The sequence below is a fragment of the Chlamydotis macqueenii genome, chromosome 9, assembly GCF_036417535.1.
Source record: "Chlamydotis macqueenii isolate bChlMac1 chromosome 9, bChlMac1.mat, whole genome shotgun sequence".
Lineage (NCBI taxonomy): Eukaryota > Metazoa > Chordata > Aves > Otidiformes > Otididae > Chlamydotis > Chlamydotis macqueenii.
In genome coordinates, this window is record NC_141564.1 from 11,392,680 (window position 1) to 11,415,465 (window position 22,786).

Genomic DNA, 22,786 nt, shown 5'->3' on the forward strand with positions numbered 1-22,786 from the left:
TTTCGTTTCCATGAGAACATAATCTGCTTCTATTCGCAAGGAGTTCTGAAACCACTTTTTAGTGGAAGCAGTTTCTTGTTAGTAGATAGTTGGTATGTTTATGTTAAACATTAAGTCCTTAAATCTTTTGTGTTCTTTTTCCTGATTCAGTATTTATGTGGTTGAGGAATGAAACAAATATTTAAAATATTTGAAACTGATAATGAAACATGTTGAGATAGCATAAAATGTAATTAAGATTTATGGTTTGAGTGTATTGCAATTCCTACTTTGCTTTCATTTTCCTTATGTGTCTGCACTTCTCTTGACAGAGCTTGGATACTGTGTGCGTGCTGTTATTGGACTTTCACCAAGGCAAAGGTTGGGCATAATAAAACTGATGCAAGTGCCACTTTAGCAGATTCACTGTATCCAACCTTTACTTTGGATCAGAGTTCTTTGAATTTAACAGTGTTAGAGATTCTGTAGGGAAACATTATTTTTGTGTCCCTTAATTTGTCCCTTTTTATGGCACAACTGTTCAGTATTTTAGCATTTTTAGCATTTGTGTACTTTGATTCTGTACTCCCTGATTTACTGGGAAGCTAATATGTTATATTTAAATCACGTAAAATATGCAGATAGATCAGAATACTTGATCTGGTAGTTTTCATCAAGTAAAATGTAAAGCCTGTCTCAAATCTGGGATGACTTGGCTTCAGATTAAGGAGTATAATTGTTTTTGCAGACAATTTGTTTTTGTATTCTGAAAAACAGAAGTGTTGTCTCCTACAAAGAGATCTATGAGAAAAATGTTTCTGTGTGTCCAGTACTGATTTGCCTAGTATTTTAAGTCCTAAAGAGAAGCTACTTGTTGAAAGCAGCTTTCTGCATACGTTTTTTTCATCTGGAAATGGTTTGCTAACAGATAAGGAGCCCAGGATGCGCTGTATTGCAGAAATACACAAATTTAACTTCCTTTCTGTTCTGTGTTACTTTTGGAAGTGATCTAACAACATCTAGTGTGTTATGAATGACAGTATTTATAAACATGTGAAAATACAGTTAGCAGTAACTTGTGCACACAGCTGCACAGGGCTAGTGGTGTTTACTTGTATCACCTCAGCATCCCAGTTTCATAGAGGATGTGACTATTTCAGATTTGCTCTTGATGACATCCTCATTAATGCCACAGCTTGTTGTGTTAAAGCAAATGAAACAAGAAGTGGAGCAATGACCTGTGATCTGTTGTGGGGCTTGGAATACTGGAGTTCACCTCCCTACTTTCTCCTTGGTCTTTAGCACCGATGGGGAAGGTGCTGTGCTTTCTCTTGGCAGCTGCAAAGAGCAATTGCAGAGGCAAATCCTTACATACCACTTGCTATTCTAGACTACAGCACACTTAGTGCAAATGAAATGGGAGAATACAGCCTCAAAGAAACCTTAACACAACAGATTAGAGCAGGAGTTTTGAGTTTTATAGATCAGACAACACCTGGGTTAATGTTGTATGAGCAGGCATCGCTGTGTCTGTGGATATGGGGTAGACAGATTTCACATCCCTGTTCCAGAACAGGGGATAAAGCTCTCCTAGCCCTGTGCTGGAGGTATGTGAAACTTGTAGAACTTTTAGAAAAATAACTAATTAACCAAACCAGAGCAGGTCACACATGGTCTGAGATAATCATTTTGGGCAAATTCAGCCCAAAGTGTTGGTGTAGCTAAACCGTAAGCTGGTTAGGTTTGCAGAATGTTTCAGGAAAGATACTTCTATGAACTCTGTATGCAATAGCATTTTTTCAAAATTATTTTCCTAGAAGTGGTTCTTCTGGCATAGGTAAGGTTTCCATTGATGTTTTTTATTAGGAGTGCTGAATGCAACAATGCAAAGCGCAGGCAGTCTGAGATCCTCTTGAATGATGCATGTGAAGGAAACTACATGAAACTGATACTAGTGAGGAATTTGCATGGCTATTGTGTGTACACAGCAGCCAAAGGAAGCTGGAGGCATTTTGTTTGGATGAAAAGGTATCTTTCTAAAGTAAGCATATATCTGCTTTGTAATAGAATTGCTCTTCATCCTGACTTAAGCCTCATGAAGTTATTCTGTACTTATACCAGAGTAAGTGAAATCAGATCAGGCCCATGACCAGTCTAACAGTTAGGTACCTCAGCTTATTGTTTTACTGTTTACTCTTGAGTCACCTATATTTATCTTAAAGTCATAGTGGAAAATGTTTATTTTATTATTCACTAAAGTTACTGTACTATGTTGAAAAAAATTCCTATAGAGTGAATAATTAACTTCAATGTAAATCTTCTAGTCTTCCTTAAATAAGATACATACTCCATGGGCACAAAACTTACCACTCTGGCTGTTTTGGAAGAACAACAACTTTTCCCCTCATAAATTGTACTTTGTTCACTGTGTAATGCTGTACATGGAATACTGAGGAAAATTCCATGGGTTATCAGTTTATCTGTTGAAGCATAATATTTCTTCATCTTTATCCTCTGACTTCTAGTAATTAAGTACTTCTGATGGTTTGAAATGTATCCAGCCATGTTTATAAGCCCAGGCTGAGAAACATAGCCTCTGACTCTTTCAGGTAGTGAAGCTTCAGACTGATGATATAATGTTTAAAGAACTTTCCACTTCATACTACTCTGTTAATAACTGTACCTGATAGCATAATTATACCCTCTTCTTTCAAAAATTAGTAATGTACTTCAGCAGTTGCAATATCTTCTTTATTTTTGTAATATATACAGATATATGTATTTATATAGCTAATTACGTTGACCTTTCAGTGCTCTCCTGTTTTAAAGGTTTACAAGCATCCTCTTTGCTTCATTAGGAGTGGACCTATTTTTGTATCTTCTTTCTTTATAAGACTCAATGCTCATCATCTACAGGTATATTACATTCTTTCTGTGTGTAGAGGGCTGTGTTCTGAAATCAAGATTTCTTTCACTTTGGATAACATGAAATATTATCCAAATGTCTGCCATTAATGTCTCCTGCAGCTTTTTCACCGATACATGAAAGATAAGCGATCTTTCCGTATCCTATACCAGTGTAAACAATAATAAAAAAATTATAAAGTCACTGAACCCCATTGATTATTCATTTTGTCATAAAGATTAAGGGGCTTACTTTGATAAGTTAAAAAGTTAATCTCCAGTAAATTAAAAAACAAGTTATTCTCCAATGCTGTTTTATTACAGGCCACCAATTAAACACCTAAAATAATTGATCCTTTCACATTGTTTAAAGGATTGATTTAATTAGCCCCTAATCAGCTTTATATTTGGGGTCAAGAATAATGTTGGCATAAGTAAAAAGGTCTTTCAGTGTAAGCTGGGGGTAAAAAAAAGCCCAAAAACCAAAGAGAGCAAATAAAATCTGTGGCAGTTTTACCTTCTTGGAAAGATAACATAAACCTCTGTGTGTGGATTCGTATAAAGCTAACATTATGTATATCAATGGCAGTTAGTTCAAATTGTTATATACAAGTCTTTCACTAATGTTTAGTTAGCATTTCCTCTGCTAAAATACAGCAGCATTTTCTTTTCTCTCCTTACTGACTGAAGAGAACATCTCATGCACATCCCTGTTTTAAAGTTCCTTTTGTGTGTCTTATTCCTTATAATGCATTATTTTCTCACTGAGACAGGACAGAACTCCTAGTTTAATCTGTTGGGAGCTTAAAAGAAACTAACTGTGCCTGAAAGCTACCCTGTTCCCACAACATTGGCTTAAAGAATCCCAGATAAACTAACACAGGAATGCTACAGGTTAAACTCTGGGTTTTGTCAGGGGGAGTTGCATCTATAGCAGTTTGATTCAAAGCCCAATAAGAGAAGCAGAATTTTAATGTTTTGTGATTGTAGATAATGCATACTAATAACTAGCTGATTATTGAGATAAAAGCCGTAATTCTTCTGCACAACCTGTATTTGAAAATTATGCTAGCTTGACTGTCATTAGAAACAACAGATGTAAGGATGATGCAGCAATAGAGTGCTGTTTGCACCAGGGACAGAGGAGGTGTGTCCCTAATGCCAGACAAAAAGCACAGCAAAAAAAAAAAAGAAAATAAGCTCTTGAGTCAGCATTTGTAATGTCCGTTGTTGCAGAAGCAGCTGCACATGGAAACAAGGCAAACAGAATTTGAAATGAAGAGCTGGAAAAGAAAATGCCAATTGCCTGCAGGGATGGAGAAAACTATTGGGCCTGATTGCTAATTAACTGTGCTGGTTTTCTGACAGCTTTGATAACAGGGCAAAAAAGCGGCAGGAACTGCTCTTTGGCCTGCTCACTTCATTCTTTGTGGTTGCTCAGCCGCAGGTACTGCTTTGCACATGGAGAAACACCTCGATGGTACCAGTAGTGGTTTGTATCTGTGTTAATGTTAGATGTGGAATGTTCCCAGGGAGACCCCAGTGAATTGTCTTCAGATACAGAAACCTTCCAGGCATAGAAGGGAGGCTGGGATAGATGAATATCGTCAGTTCGTGTTAAGCATATTGGCAAAGACTTAAAAGAGGATCAAGGGCACTTTCTCAGCATAAAAACAGTGTTTGTATCCACCTTGTCCTGGGGCAGCAGGAGATGGTTTAATGTAAGCATAGTCTATAGAAGATCTCAGTGTCCATATGAACACTACCAGAACAGAGAAATGTGTTCTCTGTAACAGAATCTGTTTCAGCAGGTATTCATAGTTCTGATAGACGTACCTTTGGAGGCTTAATGTTAAATCTCGTCAGAATTGGCTGTGGACTGAGTCATCTTGGGTGGTGATAAACCTGCGTGTGCAGGGTATTTCATAGCTCAGATAGAAGGTTCCTGTTTCTATATTGAAATTACCTGAAGTGTCTGACTAGTTTAGGTGTTGTCTCTGCTCAAACTATCTCTCCTGAATGCCAGAACCATGATTGGTGCACTTCTGCCATTTAATTGTCCAGCTAATTTACCCTGTAATTATATAATAGGATATGTAAGACTGTCTCTTTAGAGCAGAGCTATTAGCTTTATTTATCACTTCATTCAAGAACAGATGTTTTCTACTGTGTTACTGAAACAATCAACATCTTTGGAAATCAGTTTGCTATTTTCTGAAATAGAATATGATGGAAAATCTAAATTATGAATCATAAAAGGGGAGGAGTGAAACTAATTGCATTGCAACTTTGCACAAATTGTTTTTGATAAAATCTGACTCATGGTAATGGTGAATTGTTAAAAACATTAACAATATGACAGAAGTATTGATCTTTTGCACCTGCATGGCTAAATATTTCGCCTATGTTTTGACATGCTATTTCTCTATATCAGAGGATGTTCTTCTCTTTGTTTTTTTGGTTTGTTTTTTTTTTGGTTTTTTTTTTGGTTTTTTTTTGTTTTGTTTTTTTTTCAGCTTCAGAGTCCTTTAAATTTCATTACTAATTTGGATTTAAATGTTCCCTCCCCCCTTCCCCCAGTTTTTCCACAGTTCATTATTTCTTTATTTTTAATTGCTGCATCAGGTTTCCAATCAAGGTACTTGCACTTGCAGAAATATCTATCTGTAAGGTCATTATTTCTGAATATGTATTTTAAATGCTCTTTTTTCCTTTTGAGTATGAAGATGGGTACATGCTGCTAGTAAGCTTAGCGAAATGGATGAGTGGGATTTTAGTACTTAAATAAGATAGAGTGACATGAAGGAAAAAGACTTAACTCGCCACCCGCAGTCAAGGCCATATCCTGTGTGACCCACAGGAACAGTCCCAGTGAAGACATGGAAAATACTACTTTAAAAACTACTTCACTTTTTTCATTTTGAGACAATAGTCACATATTCTTGTGACAAAAAAAAATAAATATTGTATTTTATTGAATGTTCTGGCAATACGGTTCCTATCTTAGAAGGTTTCATATCCCAGCTGAAGTTTGTTACATGAGAATCTTAAATTCACGTCATTTTCTTTTTGAAGGAAATATTAAACTCCGGTTTCAGAGAAGCACAAACTTCAAAACATAAACCCCAAAGGTGTGTGTATGTATACTTTTTTTAAAAAAAAAAAAAAGGAAGAAGAAAGTGTGAAAAATGTTATTTAAAACAAAGTCATGGTATTTCAGTGTTTTGAACAAATAGTTGCTTTGTTTATTTAAAAAATAGTATTTTGAAAATGAAGAATTCTCAGGGAGTACTTCATAGTCTAGGATAGTTTATTCTCTCCCATGCAGAGTTCTCTTACCAGCAGTGAAAACAGCAGCAAAAAGATCGTCTCATTGCCTCTTGTATTAGAAAACCAAAGGTAAAAACTTAGTTTGCGTTTCTGAAAATGCTGCTGAGAGAATCAAAACCATCCTATTGGAAACTGCCTAGCAATCTAAACGTGTCCATAGTTACAGTTAAAGTTAAATTGTTGGTCAGTGCTTATTCTGTGCAGATGGAAACATCATGTGTATGAAAACAGGTGCTGCTGTTGTGAATTCTCAGTCACTGTTACAGTGAAGAGAATTGCTGGGTGCTTGATGTACTTTAAAGCCGTGTTTGTAGTAGTTTAAGTGTGCCAGGCCTGGAAATATCATTCAGGTCTAGTGCCTTGTATTGAAAAGATCAGTACCTTGTAGTAATACATTCTTGGAATTACAGCCTTATGCATTTCCTTTTTATTATATTAGGTATAAGAAACTGAGGACAACACTTCTTGCTGTCCAGAGATGGAAAACAACGTAACTACTATCTCTCGTGAAGAGCTTGAAGAACTAAGAGAAGCATTCAGTAAAATAGGTATGTTTTAAATAAGAAAATAATAAGGATGTGATTAACATTGCAGAGCTGTGTAGGATTTGTGGAATAAATCTTTATAGATCACTTTGTTTTGATAGGGCCATGTTTTCCTTCTCTGTTACTAGTGATATCCAAGAAAATAAGAATGTTTACATAAACCCCCTTATTTTCACTGAAACTGTGTGCTTATTCACTTCTTTGAACTTCAGCAATGAAAACAGATACATTTTCTTGCTGGACAGTTGTGTTATTTGTGCCAGTGTATATGCAGCATGATAGATCTCAAAATTCAGTTTTTTGAACTCCTTAAATCTGAAGAAAAAAGTTTGATTAAACTTCGATTGTTAAATGTATTTTCATGTTAGAGTACTGATACTTTGGGTTTGCTTTACTTGCATGCTTTGGTGAACCAGTAATTTCTCTTTTCATTTATTGGATCAGATTTTACATTTCAAGTAAGCTGAACTTGGAGATTTTGTGATCTTGCTTTTGCAGATAGCAGGTGTTAATAAATAACTGTACAATTTTGTATGCTTGACAGGATGTTTGCAGATTAATCTGAGAGTAAACAGTGAGAAATTATGTAGCAACTAATCCTTATTTCGAGATTGCAGTACCATTGTGAATGTTAAAGTTCACATCTGCTCTATTTCTTGTTTGCTGCAGTTCTGAGGGGTGATGTGTAACCGTGCAGCTCGGCAAAGCAAACGTATTTGTAATCATTTGTAATGGAGGAACAGGGTCCCTTTAGGCAAGAAGTCTTAAATATTAGGAGTTGGGTAAAGAGACTGTTGGGAAGCACTACGTTGGAGGTCTGTAAGGCCATGAGCAGTATGGAAAACGTAAACAGGGAATTATTCAGTTTCTGTCGATACAGGTATTAGGTGATGCCCAATAGAGAGTCAGAAAGCTTAAAATAGAAAGAATAACTTTTCATGACAAATAATAAAACCACCAGCCTATTAAGTCGATGTTGTTGAGACCAAAAAAGAGTAGAAATGCTAAAGGAATAAGATACATCCATGGAAGGTAATTAATGAGTTGTATTGAACAACCATCTTGACACAGTCTGTAGCTCAGGAAGTCTATAGCCTGCAGGAGCTGGAAAGACAGATGAAAGAAGAGAGAATTGTATACACCTATCAATCTGCTGGGAGGTGTTAGGATAGGTAGATACTCCCTGGTGTTGTTTGACAGCTCTTCTATTTGTTTGTTTTTCACCATCTACATTCCTTCTTTTTCTCCGTTTCGTTCCTGCATGTTTTCACATTTCTGCTCCAGGAATTGTCTGTACTGCTCCTACTCACTAAGAAGCATTTTCATGCTTACTGTATTTTATGCTTTCTGTAAAATATAAAAATTAAGCATCATTTAGCTTTTTTGTTTTTTCAGTTTTACATTTCCAGTATCTTTATGGATAAATTGCTTGCAGCTATATTGGTGAACTGAGAGAAAAGGCATGTATTTAACTTTCTGCATGTCATCATGGAAACTTAGCCTCAGTGAAAGATGAACCTAGAGAAATAAAATAGCTGTAATCTGAGTGAGCTCCTGAACAGGTCCTCTGCCTTGTAGACCATCCCTGATATTACGTGTGTTGTTATATGTCTGTAAACCAGACAGTGGATGGATTAATACTCATGCAGACATAAAGTCTGTCTGTGTAGTGATTTGTGAATTGTTGGTAGTATTGAAAACACAAAAAGAGATTTTTTAATAGATGTTTTTAGCCTTTCATCAGCAGTGAAATGCGGTCGTCTTATGAAGCTGTACAGAAGCTACACTGTGTACTATGGATTACAGGGAAATGGCTGTATAGCAATCAATTATGGCTAGAGACGAAAGCATATTTCTCTGCTTGCCCTTCTGTAATGTGATCCGTATTCATCCACTCTACTATTATGGGCTGATACTAGATGGTTCTGATACTAGAGACAATATGAAGAGAAGTCTTTTAACTAGCAAACAAACAAAAACAAAAGTGGGAGCACCTTGACCAGTCAGAAGAGTGACCACATCGTCTTGCTTCTGTTCCAGACTCGTGTTACTCGTGACATTCTCTTACGATTCATCTAAGATAAGTAACTTCTGTAGCACTAGGAAAATACTAGTAATTTATATTTGTCAAGAGCTTTAACGTGATCTTTTAAAGAGACTGAAAATTGTTGTCAAACATGGAAAATAGCATTAAATATATAAAATTATGGGCATCATATCCAGTGCTAGTTATGCCGGATCTGATGTCTTGTGTCTGATTTAACTTAATCTATACTATGTAGGGACCATAGCTTTTAAAAGTACTTCTCTCCATTGCATAGACATTGCACTACAGCTTCAGATAAGGCTATTTTAATGGACATTCTCAAATTCTGCTTGTATAGATATGTGTATCTATATCTACATCGTATGGTAATATACATAGATTAAAAAATAGGAACAGTTAATGTACTTGATTCACTTATGCGTTACATTGGATAAAAACCTATTATACGTTTGTAAAATTATGCTTTATCTTACTAAGACAAGCATTCAAGACAGCTTTAGGCCACTTCATGTGGAGAAAGTGGAAGTACAAAGGGTATTTTAATGATTTATTCTGTGCTGCTGTGTTATTCATAATGAGTAACACAAACTAGGCTGAATTTTTCTTTATTTTTATGATATAGTCATTAATTTCTTTCCACAATTGTGGAGTTATACCATACCTCTTGTTGATAAAAGCATTCTGATACTTTGCTGTACGTGGACATTCCTGAAATCTGGTCTTGGGAGCCAAGTGTAAGTGAAGGCGGCAGTAGAAATTGCTCCCAGCAGAACTAGTTAATAAATTAAGGAAGGTCACCTTTAATAAATAGATATAGATCATCCTGGATTTATTTGTCACAGATAAGCCTAACAATATCAAAAGTTTTGAACAACAGAAAATGTCTATCAGATACTAGGATAAGAAACAAAATGCAGAGTCAGGTACAGCTCTTGTGTGTTGTGGTTTAACTCCAGCCACCAACGAAGCACCACGCAGCTGCTCACTCAGTCTTCCTCCACTTCCCCAGTAGGATGGGAGAGAGAATCAGAAGAGTAAAAGTGAGAAAACTTGGAGGTTGAGATGAAGACAGTTTAGTAGGTAAAGCAAAAGCCGCGCACACCTGCAAAGCAAACCAAGGAATTCACTCACTATTTCCCCTCACCAGGCAGGTGTTCAGCCATCTGCAAGAAAGCAGGGCTTCATCATGCGTAACAGTTACTTGGGAAGATAAAACACCATCGCTCTGAATGTCCCCCCACCTTCCTTCTTTCTCCAGCTTTATATGTCAAGCATGACATCATATGGTGTGGGATATCCCTCTGGTCAGTTGGGGTCAGCTGTCCCAGCTCTGTCTTCTCCCAAGTTCTTGTGCACCCCCAGCCTCCTCGCTGGTGGGGTGGTGTGAGAAGCAAAAAAGGCTTTGGCTCTGTGTAAGCACTGCTCAGCAATAACTAAAATATCCCTATATTATCAACACTGTTTCCAGCACAAATCCAAAAAGCAGCCCCATACCAGCTGCTGTGAAGAAAATTAACTGTATTCCCGCCAAAACCAACACATTGTGTGAGTAGTTTTTCTTGTGTAAGTGTGCTCTTCTAATTACAACTTGCATCAGATTTGAGTTTACGGATTGCAAATGGTATATTGACAATAAAAATATAATAATTGAACTCCCTTTCACTTGAAAGTTTGATAGAGAATTTTCTTGGGAGTCTTAAAAAAAGCTTAAACTTTGCTATTTATGAGTTTACCATCTTGTTATAGCTGTGCTTTAGAATTCTAAATTAGTTCCTGAGAAAATACATAACAATGTGGCACAGATCCTAGCCAGGTGTGCCTCAGATCCACAAGTATTCCTTCATGCTTACTTATCTATGTCAGAAGAAGAAATACTCATCTCCTAGAACTATATTTCTTGTGCTTTATTCTCAACAGTTACTGTACTTGCTTCTTCACATAGATCTAAAACCAACTTCTGCTTTCATTTTACAGATATTGACAACAGCGGGTACGTCAGTGATTATGAGCTTCAAGACCTCTTTAAAGAAGCGAGCCTGCCCCTGCCTGGTTACAAAGTCCGGGAGATCGTAGAAAAAATCATTGCAGTGACAGACAGCAACAAGGACGGGAGAATCAACTTCGAAGAATTTGTCTCAGTAAGACATTCCCTTTGGATGTTTCTTCTGTCTGGTATCTGTTGAGAACTAGGACAGAAAACTCTATTAAGTGTTACAACTAAGTAGTGTTTTGATAGAAGTAACTAATATTTTGAGAATTGGAAGGTTTTCTGTGGCAATTTACAATATCCTATATAATTATTTTCCAGTCTTTATATTTCACACTCTCATTTAATTTAGTAGATACCGTTTGAGCAGCGTGTGGGAGCACTGTAGTTTGAATCAGTCCTACTTTCTATTTCCTCAAAGATGAGGGAATAGACTATGTATTTTAGGAACTGTTGGGTCAGCCCTTGCCCTGAGAAAAGACTGGATAATTAGATACCAACCTCTGAACTTGTAGTGATAAAGTAGTGCTTTTTCTACTTAATCTCTGCACTAAAGTCTATTTTTTTACTGGGAGGGAGGTACAGTCTTTCACTTTTAGTGAACAAATTTGAAAGATTGAGACTTCTTTTTAATGTGGATCATTGTCTAGTGTGCCTTTTTTAAGAGGAAAAAAAAACTTTTCACATTGTTTGTGTGTTTGGGGATGATTAGTTTTTGCTTTGAATTTAGAGCACTGCTGCTAATTGCAGCAGGTTGCTTGTCAAGCTAGTTATTGATTTTCTTTCCAAGATTCTGATTTGCAATGGTTCATAGGTGAGACGCAAATATTTGCATCCAGCTCTTGAATTGTATCTGTTACTTAGTCTTCATTGTCAGTTTTGAGACCTCTACAGTATTTGGGCAAATTTAGGACATACCAGTATATCCAATGTGGTTTACATTGTAGGCAAGCGGAAAATGGTATCAGCTTGCTTAGGGGCACATGTAACTGTTGTGCAGTAGCCTTTTACTGTAAAGCATATGATGAACTAAGTGGAAGAAATATTCTATAGTCATTGAAAATGTGCGTGTCTTTAGTTGTTTTCTTCCATTTACCAAAATGTCTGTGGAAAAATTGTGTGGGTTGTTGAATATCTACTTTTTTAGATAGCATGGCTTAATAAGGGTAGCACTCAAGGTACTCACTGAGAAATAATATATCAGGTATCCAGTATTCAAATTTCATGAAGAGATTTAAACTAGTTTTACCCATACTATATATATATATATATATATATATATTTTTTTTTTTTTTTTTTTTTTTAGAACAGAGGTCAATGGAAATACTAGAAAAAGGCAGTCAGATTAATTACTGACTCTGGAGTATTTGCATGAGTTAACACTGAGTTATTTGAAGGCACGATTAATCACAGAATACTCTCTATTTCATTTATTTATTTATTTTTAATTCCAGATAATTCAGGAATTGAAAAGTAAAGATGTTAGTAAGTCTTTCCGCAAAACAATAAACAAAAAGCAAGGTATTACAGCAATTGGAGGAACATCAGCAATATCTAGTGAGGGGACACAGCACTCTTATTCAGGTAAGAAATAATTAAACATGAGCCAGTTTTGTATAGAGGAAGACTTTAAATTTGCACTACAGACAAAGGAAAAAACAACTGGAAAATGTTGCTATTGAAAGGAAATTAACATGGAGAAAGCATGTGGAGATGGACAAGATAAGTGTGGGTGGTGATTTGTTAAAATGTGGACTGTTTGGTTGCAGCTAGTTTAATGCTGCACTCAGAGGTAAGAGGTCATTTTTGCATGAGCAAAAAGTGGAAACAAGCACTGACAGCATGTGGCGGAGGGGAAATAAATGGCCACTTTGGTGTACTTCTAGTAATGCTAGTCATGTTTTTGCCTTCATTACATGCTAATTCGCTGTTATTCCTATATTTGGGTAAAAATGAATCCCCATGTTCCTTCCCACAGTGTTAACTAAAATGAAAAAAAAAAAACAGAAAAAAAACCAACCCACCATCTACCAAACTTGCATATCCTTTCTGGATGGGAAGGCCACCTCAGTTGTCTCTGTGCTGTTACAGAATTGTTCCTTCCCGTATGATTTTCGTGTAGCCTATCTCATACTTGAGAAGTTGCTTTTAATATTTGATATCTGTTTCTTTCTATCTCTGCCTGCTGCATGTCATGTAAGTTGGTAATTGTGTCTAATTGCATTGCAGCTCCTGGTTAACCACCTTCTGGGATTATATTGCAATAAGCAGTACTGTAGCTTTTTTAATTGCCTTGAGTCTGGGATTTGCTGTGGTTTCAGAAGTGTGTTAAGATTCTATAGATGAGGAAGATTGACTTCAGTTAGCTAAAGGTTGTGATACCCTCTGTCTAAGTATTATCCTTATAGCACCAGCTGCACTTGGTATATCTCCAAACCAGGGGATATATTCCATCTCAAAGGATGGAGCTAATTGTTTAGACTGCCTTTCATTTTTGGTGGACAGAAACTGACCTTGCTAGAGTGGAATTTATCTGACCTGGCCTCTTCAGCCTTCTAGGTTGTCTAGAATGTCACGTTTCTTCCCACTGACAATGAAAGAAGTGTAATGAGTCAGGTGTAGATACCTGTCTTGTATACTTCTTGAGATAAGTGAGATGAATACCACCTGTACTGTCTGGGAATTTGGATACTGATACTTGATTGACTGTTGTCACAATAAGCATTCTTAGATACATGTAATAAATTCTTCTGCACTAAATATGAAAGAGAATTTAAAACGGAAGTAGTAAACTTTTAAAGTTTCTCAAAGCTCAATACAGCACAGCAATTCAGATGATAGTCTCAAAAATGCTGCCAGCCTCTGAAGTCCTAGTAGAAGACAGTGAAATGCTGCATTGTAAACCAACGATATATAGATTGAGATGTTGCATATTTCGGGTCACAAATCTCCCTCTTTTCATTGTAATTGCTGAGAAACTGAATTCTAAGTCAGTCATGATGACCCATTATGTAGCTATGATTTTTGTGTTGTCCTTCAGAAAGTCACCAGATGTTTAACAGGTGCTGTAGGGGAAAGATCAATCTGTACTTGCCATTTTTTGCATGCTTTCTCACTGGTCTGATTCTTTTCATAACTGACCACTGTGAAACTAAGGGATTTTGTTGCAGATTAACCTTTTTGACTCAAGTCTGATGTTTAGTAGTATGTGTTCGTGGAAATAATTATTTTAATGCTGTTTTTCTTTTCAGAGGAAGAAAAAGTTGCTTTTGTTAATTGGATAAATAAAGCTCTACAAGATGACCCAGACTGTAAGCACCTCCTACCTATGAACCCATCAGATGCCAGTCTTTTTAAATCCCTTGCAGATGGCATCCTTCTTTGGTGAGTTCAGGGCTGTGAGAAAGAAAATAAATTAATATCAGAGGTTAAATGCGGAATGACAGTGACATAAATTGTGAAACTTATGATAGGCTTTAACATCAGGACTCTGCTCTTAAGTATTTCAACCAGCGTGTAGGATGGGGAAAATCTGTTTGCCCATAGAAATGTTATTTTTAGCAGGTTTTTTTTGTGATACTGTGCATATATTATAGAAGTGGATTTCCACTTCAGAGCCATAATTATACATGTCAGATATGTACAGGCTGTTTATAAAGGAGGTAATTACACAGTTCATATATTCATTAGCTGAAATAACTACAAATCTTTGCTATTTCAAACATTTTTAAACGTTAATAAACGTAGTTAGTAAAACATAGGATGGGAGGAACAGAAATCGGAATTAAATCCATGGCAAAACAGACAGCCTGTAGAAGGTTTCTTAGTTTTAGTCTTGTGTAACTTTCTAGTTATTTGAAGTAGACTAATAGTACTTATTCATACACCATGGTTAACAAGGGATTAGCTTATTAGTATTGATGTGAATTAGTCTTTGAGATCTCTGTAGATGCAAGATATTATAGAAATGCAGTGCAGAAATATATTGTTTAGAGATTTTCACTAGAAACTAACTGTCTTTAGTTTGCAGTTTTAATCTTGTCAAGAAAATTTTTGACAGCTCAGATGTGCTCTGTTACTTAGGTATAAAACTCAGTTGCTCAAGTTTCTTATAATTACATATTATATTGAGGTTTCTGGATGAATGTGCAATTATTTAACAGGGAGAGAGGATTTATAAGATTAGGGGTTTTTTTTGACTTCTCAGAAATATTTAGAGTTAGTTTAAAGTGTTAGTTTATAAACAGATATTTTATTTTCTGAGAAATTAAAGTTTAAATAATCTCTGACTTTTCTTCATTAGCAAAATGATCAACTTTTCACAACCAGACACAATTGATGAAAGGGCTATTAATAAGAAGAAACTCACTCCTTTCACTATTTCTGTAAGTACTGCACAGATAAGGACTTGCCACAAATGAAAAAGTAAAATATTTTTCTACTGCTTTGTTTTAATGACAGCTGTCCTTGTGGAGGAAAAAAAAAAGTCCTACTTATTAAAAAATGTCAAAGGATGAAATTTTATTTTTCTAATAATTTCTAATAGATTTTCTAATATTTTCTAATTCTGCTGAATTCTCCTGTTGCTTAGATGATGCACAGGAAAACTTGGGTTTTTCATACTTTCCTTAGTTCTTTCCCTATTCACTGTTCTCATTTTACTTTAAGTATCTGAAGAAAGTAATTTTGGACTTCTGAGTGGATGGTCAGGCCATGTTTTAGCAATGCAGAAAGTATCTGCATGGATGTATACTGTAGGGTGGGATGATGCATTTTCAACACTGGAGGGTGGCTTGGACAGAACATGAGAAGCTCTATTTTTAGTTGTGCATGAAGTAAGGAAAATATTTGAGAGAAACAGTTTTTAAGACCTTAGTTTGGGAATAAAAAAAACAGGTCTGGAAGAGGGAAGTAGATTCCATAAGTTAGTAGATTCCATTCCAGACTAATGGGGGGCGGGGGGGAATTATTAAAAACCTCAGTCAACTGGCAGACTTCATTTCAGGCTGTGACGTTAAAATATGAAAAGCGAAAACATACCACGTTCTAAATCCTCCAAATGGGTTTTGTAATCTCTACTTATTTCAAGAAGATGTGTCAGCAAAGATGATAATCTATGGGTTCATGTTGTCTCTGTACATAATTAAAATATGACACAAGAAAACAGAGAGTAATATTTGAGAGCTGCCAGGTATTTCTTCTTGGAATGTTTCATCTGTGGCAATCACTAGCTTTACTTTCAGTGTCAGGACATAGAATTGCCATGATTTTCTTGTGCTGTCTGTTCAATTACAGCTTAATAGTTGCTTGAATAAATGTGTCAGCCTGGATAACATCCAAGATGAGATGACAGTGATGTCAATAGCCTCTTGCACAGAGCAGAATTCCATATGAGCATCTCTTTCCACAGGATCAAGCCCTTGATATTTCGAGCAATATTGTTTAATTTGTGCATGTGGTACTTATGAGTTATAAAAAAAAATATTTTTATTAGTGTATTCCTCAGCAATCCAAGCTGTAGGAGGTGGTCTACGATTTTTTGGTGAGTCCATATGTCAATAGTGTCCACTGTCAATAATGTTTTCCATTAGATTTTGATTAGATATGTGATGGTTCACAAAAAAATCTTCGGAGTGCAGTTTTCCACTGGTAACCATTGAAATAATGAATTATTTCTTCTCAAGCTTATAACCTTTAATATGAACAAATTTTCTAAGAATTACAGCCTCGTAAATTTTTAAACAATGATATTCCGAATAGGAAAACCTAAACCTGGCTCTGAACTCAGCATCTGCTATTGGCTGCACGGTTGTCAATATTGGATCACAAGATCTGCAAGAAGGAAAACCACACTTGGTATTAGGACTCTTGTGGCAGATCATTAAAGTTGGTCTTTTTGCTGATATTGAGCTCTCCAGAAATGAAGGTAAGAGTAAGGCCAGGTATAGCAATTTGTGCAATTTGGAATTAACTGAGACCACAGTAGCAATGATTTCAGCTTTCTTTCAAACTTGCTTTTAGCTCTTATCGCCTTGCTAAATGAAGGAGAAGAACTAGATCAGTTAATGAAGCTTTCCCCAGAAGAGCTCTTGCTACGCTGGGTGAACTACCATCTGACCAATGCAGGGTGGCAGAAAATCAGTAACTTCAGCCAAGACATTAAGGTATGTAGTTAGCACTCTGCTAATTGAACATAATGGTATTTAAACACCCTGTGCATAAAAACAAATGAGATAGATCAGAAGTATTTTGAAAACTAGTAGTCATCTCGTTTTTCTAGCTATTGGTTCATCCTGCATTTTTCAACACTGAAAGAGCGTTATTTTGGTCTCTCATATCCTATACAGTTGCTCATACCACGTATTATCACAGCACAGCGCAAAGAGAACATTTCTGACATTTCCCCTGTTCAGGGAAGTTCTAATGTTCTCAGATTGTTATTAGAGTTACTTACGACCATTGGCACTGCCTTATTAGTTACCTTTTTCCTGTCCATCCTTCCCTGCTCTTGAGTCTGCAGAAACCCATCTGTTCCTTCTTCTGTTGTTTTGAGGAAGAAGTATGTGACTTTAAATCTCCTCCCAGTGCGTATTTGCTAATGGTGATTGCCCTTCATAACTAGCAGTCTACAGAAAAGTAAGAAACCTCTTAAGGAAAGAACAGTTCCCCATGCTATGTGCGTTGGCATAAAGGCATTTGAGCTGGGCCCCTGATGAAGCCGACTTCCTGGCTGGTGCAGCTCTATTTCTTTTGTGCTGCTCTTCAGGTGCTCTCCTGCTGGCCTGTGAACCTTCTCCAGGCTCTGGGCATCTGCTACTGGCACTGGCATTAAACTGGTTGGAGTGGGATGGATTGAGGTTCCACTCCTCCAGCAACTTTAGTTTAAAGTTCTCTTCACCAGTTTGGTGAGTCTATGACCAAAGATGCTCTTCCCTTTCTCTGATAGATGGACCCCATCAGCTGTCAGTAGACCAGGTTTCTCAAAGAGTCCCACGATCTAAGTAGCTGAACCCTTGGCTGTGACACCAGTCCAGACAGTGGACTGTCTGGAGTAGCTACTGATTCTTAACCCAAGGAGAGAGCAGCCCCCCTCAATCTCTGTCCTTTGCTAGTGTGCCAACTTACAGACACCACGGGACGGAAAGGCGTGCTGGTTCCCTGGAGCAGATGGCCGATCTGCATAATTCTCTCTTCTTCAGTCATTCTGCATAAGGTATGCAGAGTACTGTAGTAAGTCCAGTTGAAGAGAGAAAAACTCAACCTTTTAAAACTAAAAGCAAAGGAGGAAGATTCCCTAAGGTGATAAGACCTCTTCTTGTTGAAGAGAACCATGTCATTAATTGCTAGTTTTATATTTTCAAATGCTACCAAGAAGGCTATTATTAAAGCGAACGTTTAATTAGTGTTTTATATGAAAACTGCTACTATGGTAAAAATATTACATGCTATTTAAGACAAGTATTAAACACTTCTAAAATGAGAGCATTTTTCTGTTAGTTTCTTAGTGGGGAAAAAACAAGCATACTGAAAAGTACATCAAATAAATAGAATTTATTTTGTGACTATAGATTCATCCTAAAAGAGCCACTTTGCTTTCAATTTTTAATTTCAATTACCTTGTTGATTAAGGAAGAGAAACTTTTACAAAACAGTCTCTTTGAAAAGGATAGTGAAAGAATAAAATACCAACACTGAAAATAAGATCCATACTGTTTTTTTTTTTCTTGTGGGCACCCTATGTAAATTTGCCTTAAATACCTTAATTACAGCTGTCTAGTTCATACCCAACAGAATAAACTTTAACTAACATTGTCCAGGATAATTAGGAGACATTCTTTTTCTGTCATCTGTCTAAAGTTCTGTGTGAAATACCATAGTAAAATGGCTGTATGACCTCATCAATATTCACTGAAATTAAGGTGCCATACTTCTGACTTCTATGGCTTTTGAATTGGACTATAAGAGTAGTAAATGGCGAAGAAGGGCTACATACTTGCTCTTTTTTTAAAATATTACACTACTTGTTTTAGGATTCAAGAGCATACTACCATCTGTTAAATCAGATTGCGCCCAAAGGAGATGACCTTGATGAATTGTCCATTAAAATTGACTTTTCAGGATTTCATGTAAGTATCCTGAAACATAAACATAGACTGGAATTGTCTGAGACCTCTGTGTATGTATCCAACATCCTGGTTTCAAGGCTGTGCCAGAATCCCCTTTTGTTTTGTAACGCATACAAATGTTCAGTCAGATTCCTCAATGTCACAAAAGCTTAAATAGATAAAAATTTGAGTCAAGTTCTAGGGCACTGCTGAAACAGAATAATGCATCCTGCAGTCTAAAATATGGAGATCTGTTTTATGTGGAATCTTGGAATAGTGTCTAACTGTGTTTTTATTTTCAGTTGAGTCCTCCAACAGGAATATTACAACATGCTGCTCAGTTCTGCTCTTCTGGAATTCAGACAAGGCGAAAAGAGTAGACTTCACAAACCTTGTGACCCTTCCTCAAACCAAATAGCTTTCAGAAATAACATGTGAGCCCTTCCAGTAACTGGCAGGAAAGGAAAGAATGGCAGCCATCAAGCTTTAAGTTGTAAAGGGATAGAGGGTCTAAAACCAGCCTAGGTAGATGTGAAAACACTTTAATCTGCTACATAATGCTCATTGGAAAGATTATTCTGAGAATGCGTTTGATACAAAATTGAACTGCCTGCCTAAAATATAGATATGTATATATTAATCAGAATCTCAAGTAGACTTTCGTTATTCATTATAATAATGAAACCCATGTGCAAAATTCTATTTGCATAAAAGTTCTGGTCCTCTCAAACTCCTTCATGAGGAGAGCTCTATTTTGCTTGTTTGCTTTTGTTTTGGGGAGTTTTGGGGAGTGAAAAAGGATAGTAGTAAATTTTTTTCCCCTGTAATTTCTTACAGTTCATGTGATCATGTTCTGCAATGGGTTATAAACCAGTATCAATAACATTTAACAACTTTTTCTAGAGCAAGTTTGTGGTTGAGCGTACCAACGCTGAATTACCAACTTATTCAATTCTAACAGTAATTCAATTACTAACTCATTTCCCTATAAATAGTAACTTTTAGTGTTGTGAAGATTAGAGGTAAAAAGTATATGCTACACAGTTTTGAAAACCTATTTACTCTGTGTAGCTTAATGAGGATGAAACACACAGGCTACCAACTTAAGATAATTCTGAGGCAAAAATACTAAAAGGAAAGCAAAGTAGTGGATTATCACATTCTGAAGCATTTAAGCTCTTATTGAGTGTTTTGGGCATCATCTGTAATTACTGTGCCCGAGAATATCAGTTTAAAGCAGTGATGGTGAACCTATCACACATGTAGCAGAATACGCAGTGTGGGAATCAACAGCCTGGAAATGGAAACATAACCACTGCACCTCTGTCTGCTACTGCTCTTGCTGTGGTTCATGAGGAACGCTGTGCAGACAGCCACAGAAGCAAATGACTGAAAGAAAGTGGAAGGCAGATGGGAAGACTGGTATTGTTATGTGTTGAAAGAGCTAGCTCAGACATGGAGGGAATGAGGGAGAGACTGGCGTGGGTCATTTAAAGATTTGCCGAACTGAAGATGCAGTAAAGAACAGAAACATGCTAGTATTCATTACAAATTAATTTTTATTATTATTTTTTTTTCTTTTAGGATAAAAATGACTTGAGGAGGGCAGAATACATGCTCCAACAGGCAGATAAATTGGGATGCAGACAGTTTGTAACTCCGGCTGATGTGGTTGCAGGCAACCCTAAACTCAATTTGGCTTTTGTTGCAAACCTTTTTAACACATATCCAGCCCTACACAAGCCTGACAATTCATCTTACGATCTCAATTTATTAGAAGGTACTCAACTTGCTAAGCTTACAGGAGATGAGAATATTAGTGATTTCTATTTAAGTAATCCTTGTAGGCTGTGATATAGGATCCCCGTGTGAAGGTGCCTGTGTTAACACCAGCATATAGAGCTTTCTCACTAGCTGTCAAAATAAGCTTGTAGTAGAAGTCCCTGTTACTGTGAATATTGTTCACTTGTGTTAGCCTGACCAAAGGCTATTCCTGAATAATCTTCTATAGTTCATGAGCAGGAGCAAAAACTGTCCTCTTATTCCCTTTCCAGTTTCCTGTGCTTCTTTCCATGCTCTCTGTATTTTTGCTGATGCACAAATTGTAGCTTTCTCTAATTTGCAGTGCTATACTATGCAACTCTAATAATCTTTTAAGGTACTGTTCTCATATTGTGTTAATATATTTTTATATATGTGTATATATATGTGTGTATGTATATTAGTTTGCCTTTTAAAACAGGAAACATTAAGAAGAAAACCTTATGTATCAGCAGCCTATATTAATCTATTGCATCAGCAATCTATGTAGCATATCAACAATTTTGGGCTTTAACTGTAGACTTTAACAGTTCAGATCCCTAATCCTAGAGATAAAGGGATAATTGGTAGCAATCTTTGGCTGTTACCGTTTCCATAGACCAGCTAATCTAGGATAATGAAACGGCTCCTGCCAGTGTATTTCAGTTGTTCACTGATCTCAAAGGAATGGTGAGAATCAGGGGTGCTGCACTCAGGAGAATCATCAGCAATGTTCACACATTCCTCTACACTGCCTACTCCTGCCTTCCTCTTACTGTTCCTATCAGATTTCCTTTCCATCTAGGTGAGTCCATCTTCCTTTGCTCCTCTTTTCTTCATAATTTGTCTGCTCTGCTGCATCCCTGTGTCACAAATCTTATAGCCCTTAGACCACTCCTGTTTCAGGCTTCTTGCTCCTCTAGTTTCAGCTGGGTGCCAGCTGTGGTAGAGGTATGGGAGGTAGTCTTCCCTTTTCAGCTGTGATATCCCTAGTCTCTGCAGTCCCTGCTATCCAGGACAGATTATTGAAGGCGAGGCCTGCTCTTCAGCTCTCTGCTGCAGTTTTGTTAGAAAGTACGCTCTTGGAGATGTATACAGGAGCTGTGTGGAGGCAGACTATGTTCAGTTCAGCTTCTCTGTTCTGAACATAAAGTTGCAAGTGTGATTTGAAACACTGAAAACTTGGTCCAATTTAGAAGGGTTTTCATTGGCATGGCAAAAAAGAACTGACCTACTTTCTAAATTTTCCTAAAATATTTAGATAAGGTCAAAGTCTCAGGTAAAACTCTTTGTAAAAAGTTACAATCAACTGAATGCTAGATTACCATTTTGTAATTATAAATAGTGGCCAAATTAACTTACTGTTTATAGTATATGTTTTAGCAATGAATAATCATGCCAATGTTATCTGTTCAAAGGCAAGTAGATGATTCTCCTTTTCCCCTCAAATAACTCATGTAGTGTCATGCAGATCTAAATCATCAAAATAGTTCTTTCAGCTAAAAGACAACGTTGTTAATGTGTTTTTCTGTTAATTTGTTTTATTTTTTCCTTAAAATCCTGTGTTTTTACTGATGTTTTCTCAGGTAGTGATATAAAATATAAGACATTCATTTCTTCATGGTTTCGTTATAGATTGTCTGTTGAAATCTGACTCATAATTTATAATGCTTTCCTATTTTGCTTCATGAAATGCAGATTTGACCCCTCCTAATGTAGGTACTGTATTTAGTACTTTTCTGTACTCTGTAAAAGTGTTTATTTTGCAATTTTTCTTTTTCCTTTTTTTTTCCTCTAGTGTTTTAGTAATCTCTATCCTTTTCTGGTTGATTTTTGCATTGTTCTTGTATTTTCTATTGCTTTAATATGCCATCATTAGTAAAAAGAGAAGAAAAAAACCCCACAGGTCTAACATGACACATGTAAAACGGGGGCAGGACTTGCTGTAAGTCAAATACCATAGTTCTTTCTGTGGGTTTAACCAGTAGGGGACTTCCAAGAATCAAGATTTAAAGCTCTAGGCATGTATGGGTGAGTAGAGCTTTCTGAAAGTCTTCACTTTCCTGTGTTAGATTCCATCTTTGCAGTG

At 36.5% G+C, this 22,786-nt stretch overlaps 1 protein-coding gene across 1 annotated transcript in view; it reads left to right on the forward strand.

Moving 5' to 3' along the window:
• PLS1 (plastin 1) overlaps nt 1-22,786 on the forward strand; it is a 45,218-nt gene that overhangs the window by 13,088 nt on the left and 9,344 nt on the right. The window contains exons 2-10 of the mRNA XM_086754382.1: nt 6,653-6,761; nt 10,780-10,943; nt 12,247-12,376; nt 14,044-14,176; nt 15,096-15,177; nt 16,553-16,718; nt 16,814-16,956; nt 18,823-18,918; nt 20,482-20,677. Coding sequence (XP_086610508.1) covers nt 6,692-6,761; nt 10,780-10,943; nt 12,247-12,376; nt 14,044-14,176; nt 15,096-15,177; nt 16,553-16,718; nt 16,814-16,956; nt 18,823-18,918; nt 20,482-20,677 — 1,180 coding nt within the window. The 5' untranslated portion in view covers nt 6,653-6,691. The remainder of the gene's footprint in view (nt 1-6,652; nt 6,762-10,779; nt 10,944-12,246; nt 12,377-14,043; nt 14,177-15,095; nt 15,178-16,552; nt 16,719-16,813; nt 16,957-18,822; nt 18,919-20,481; nt 20,678-22,786) is intronic.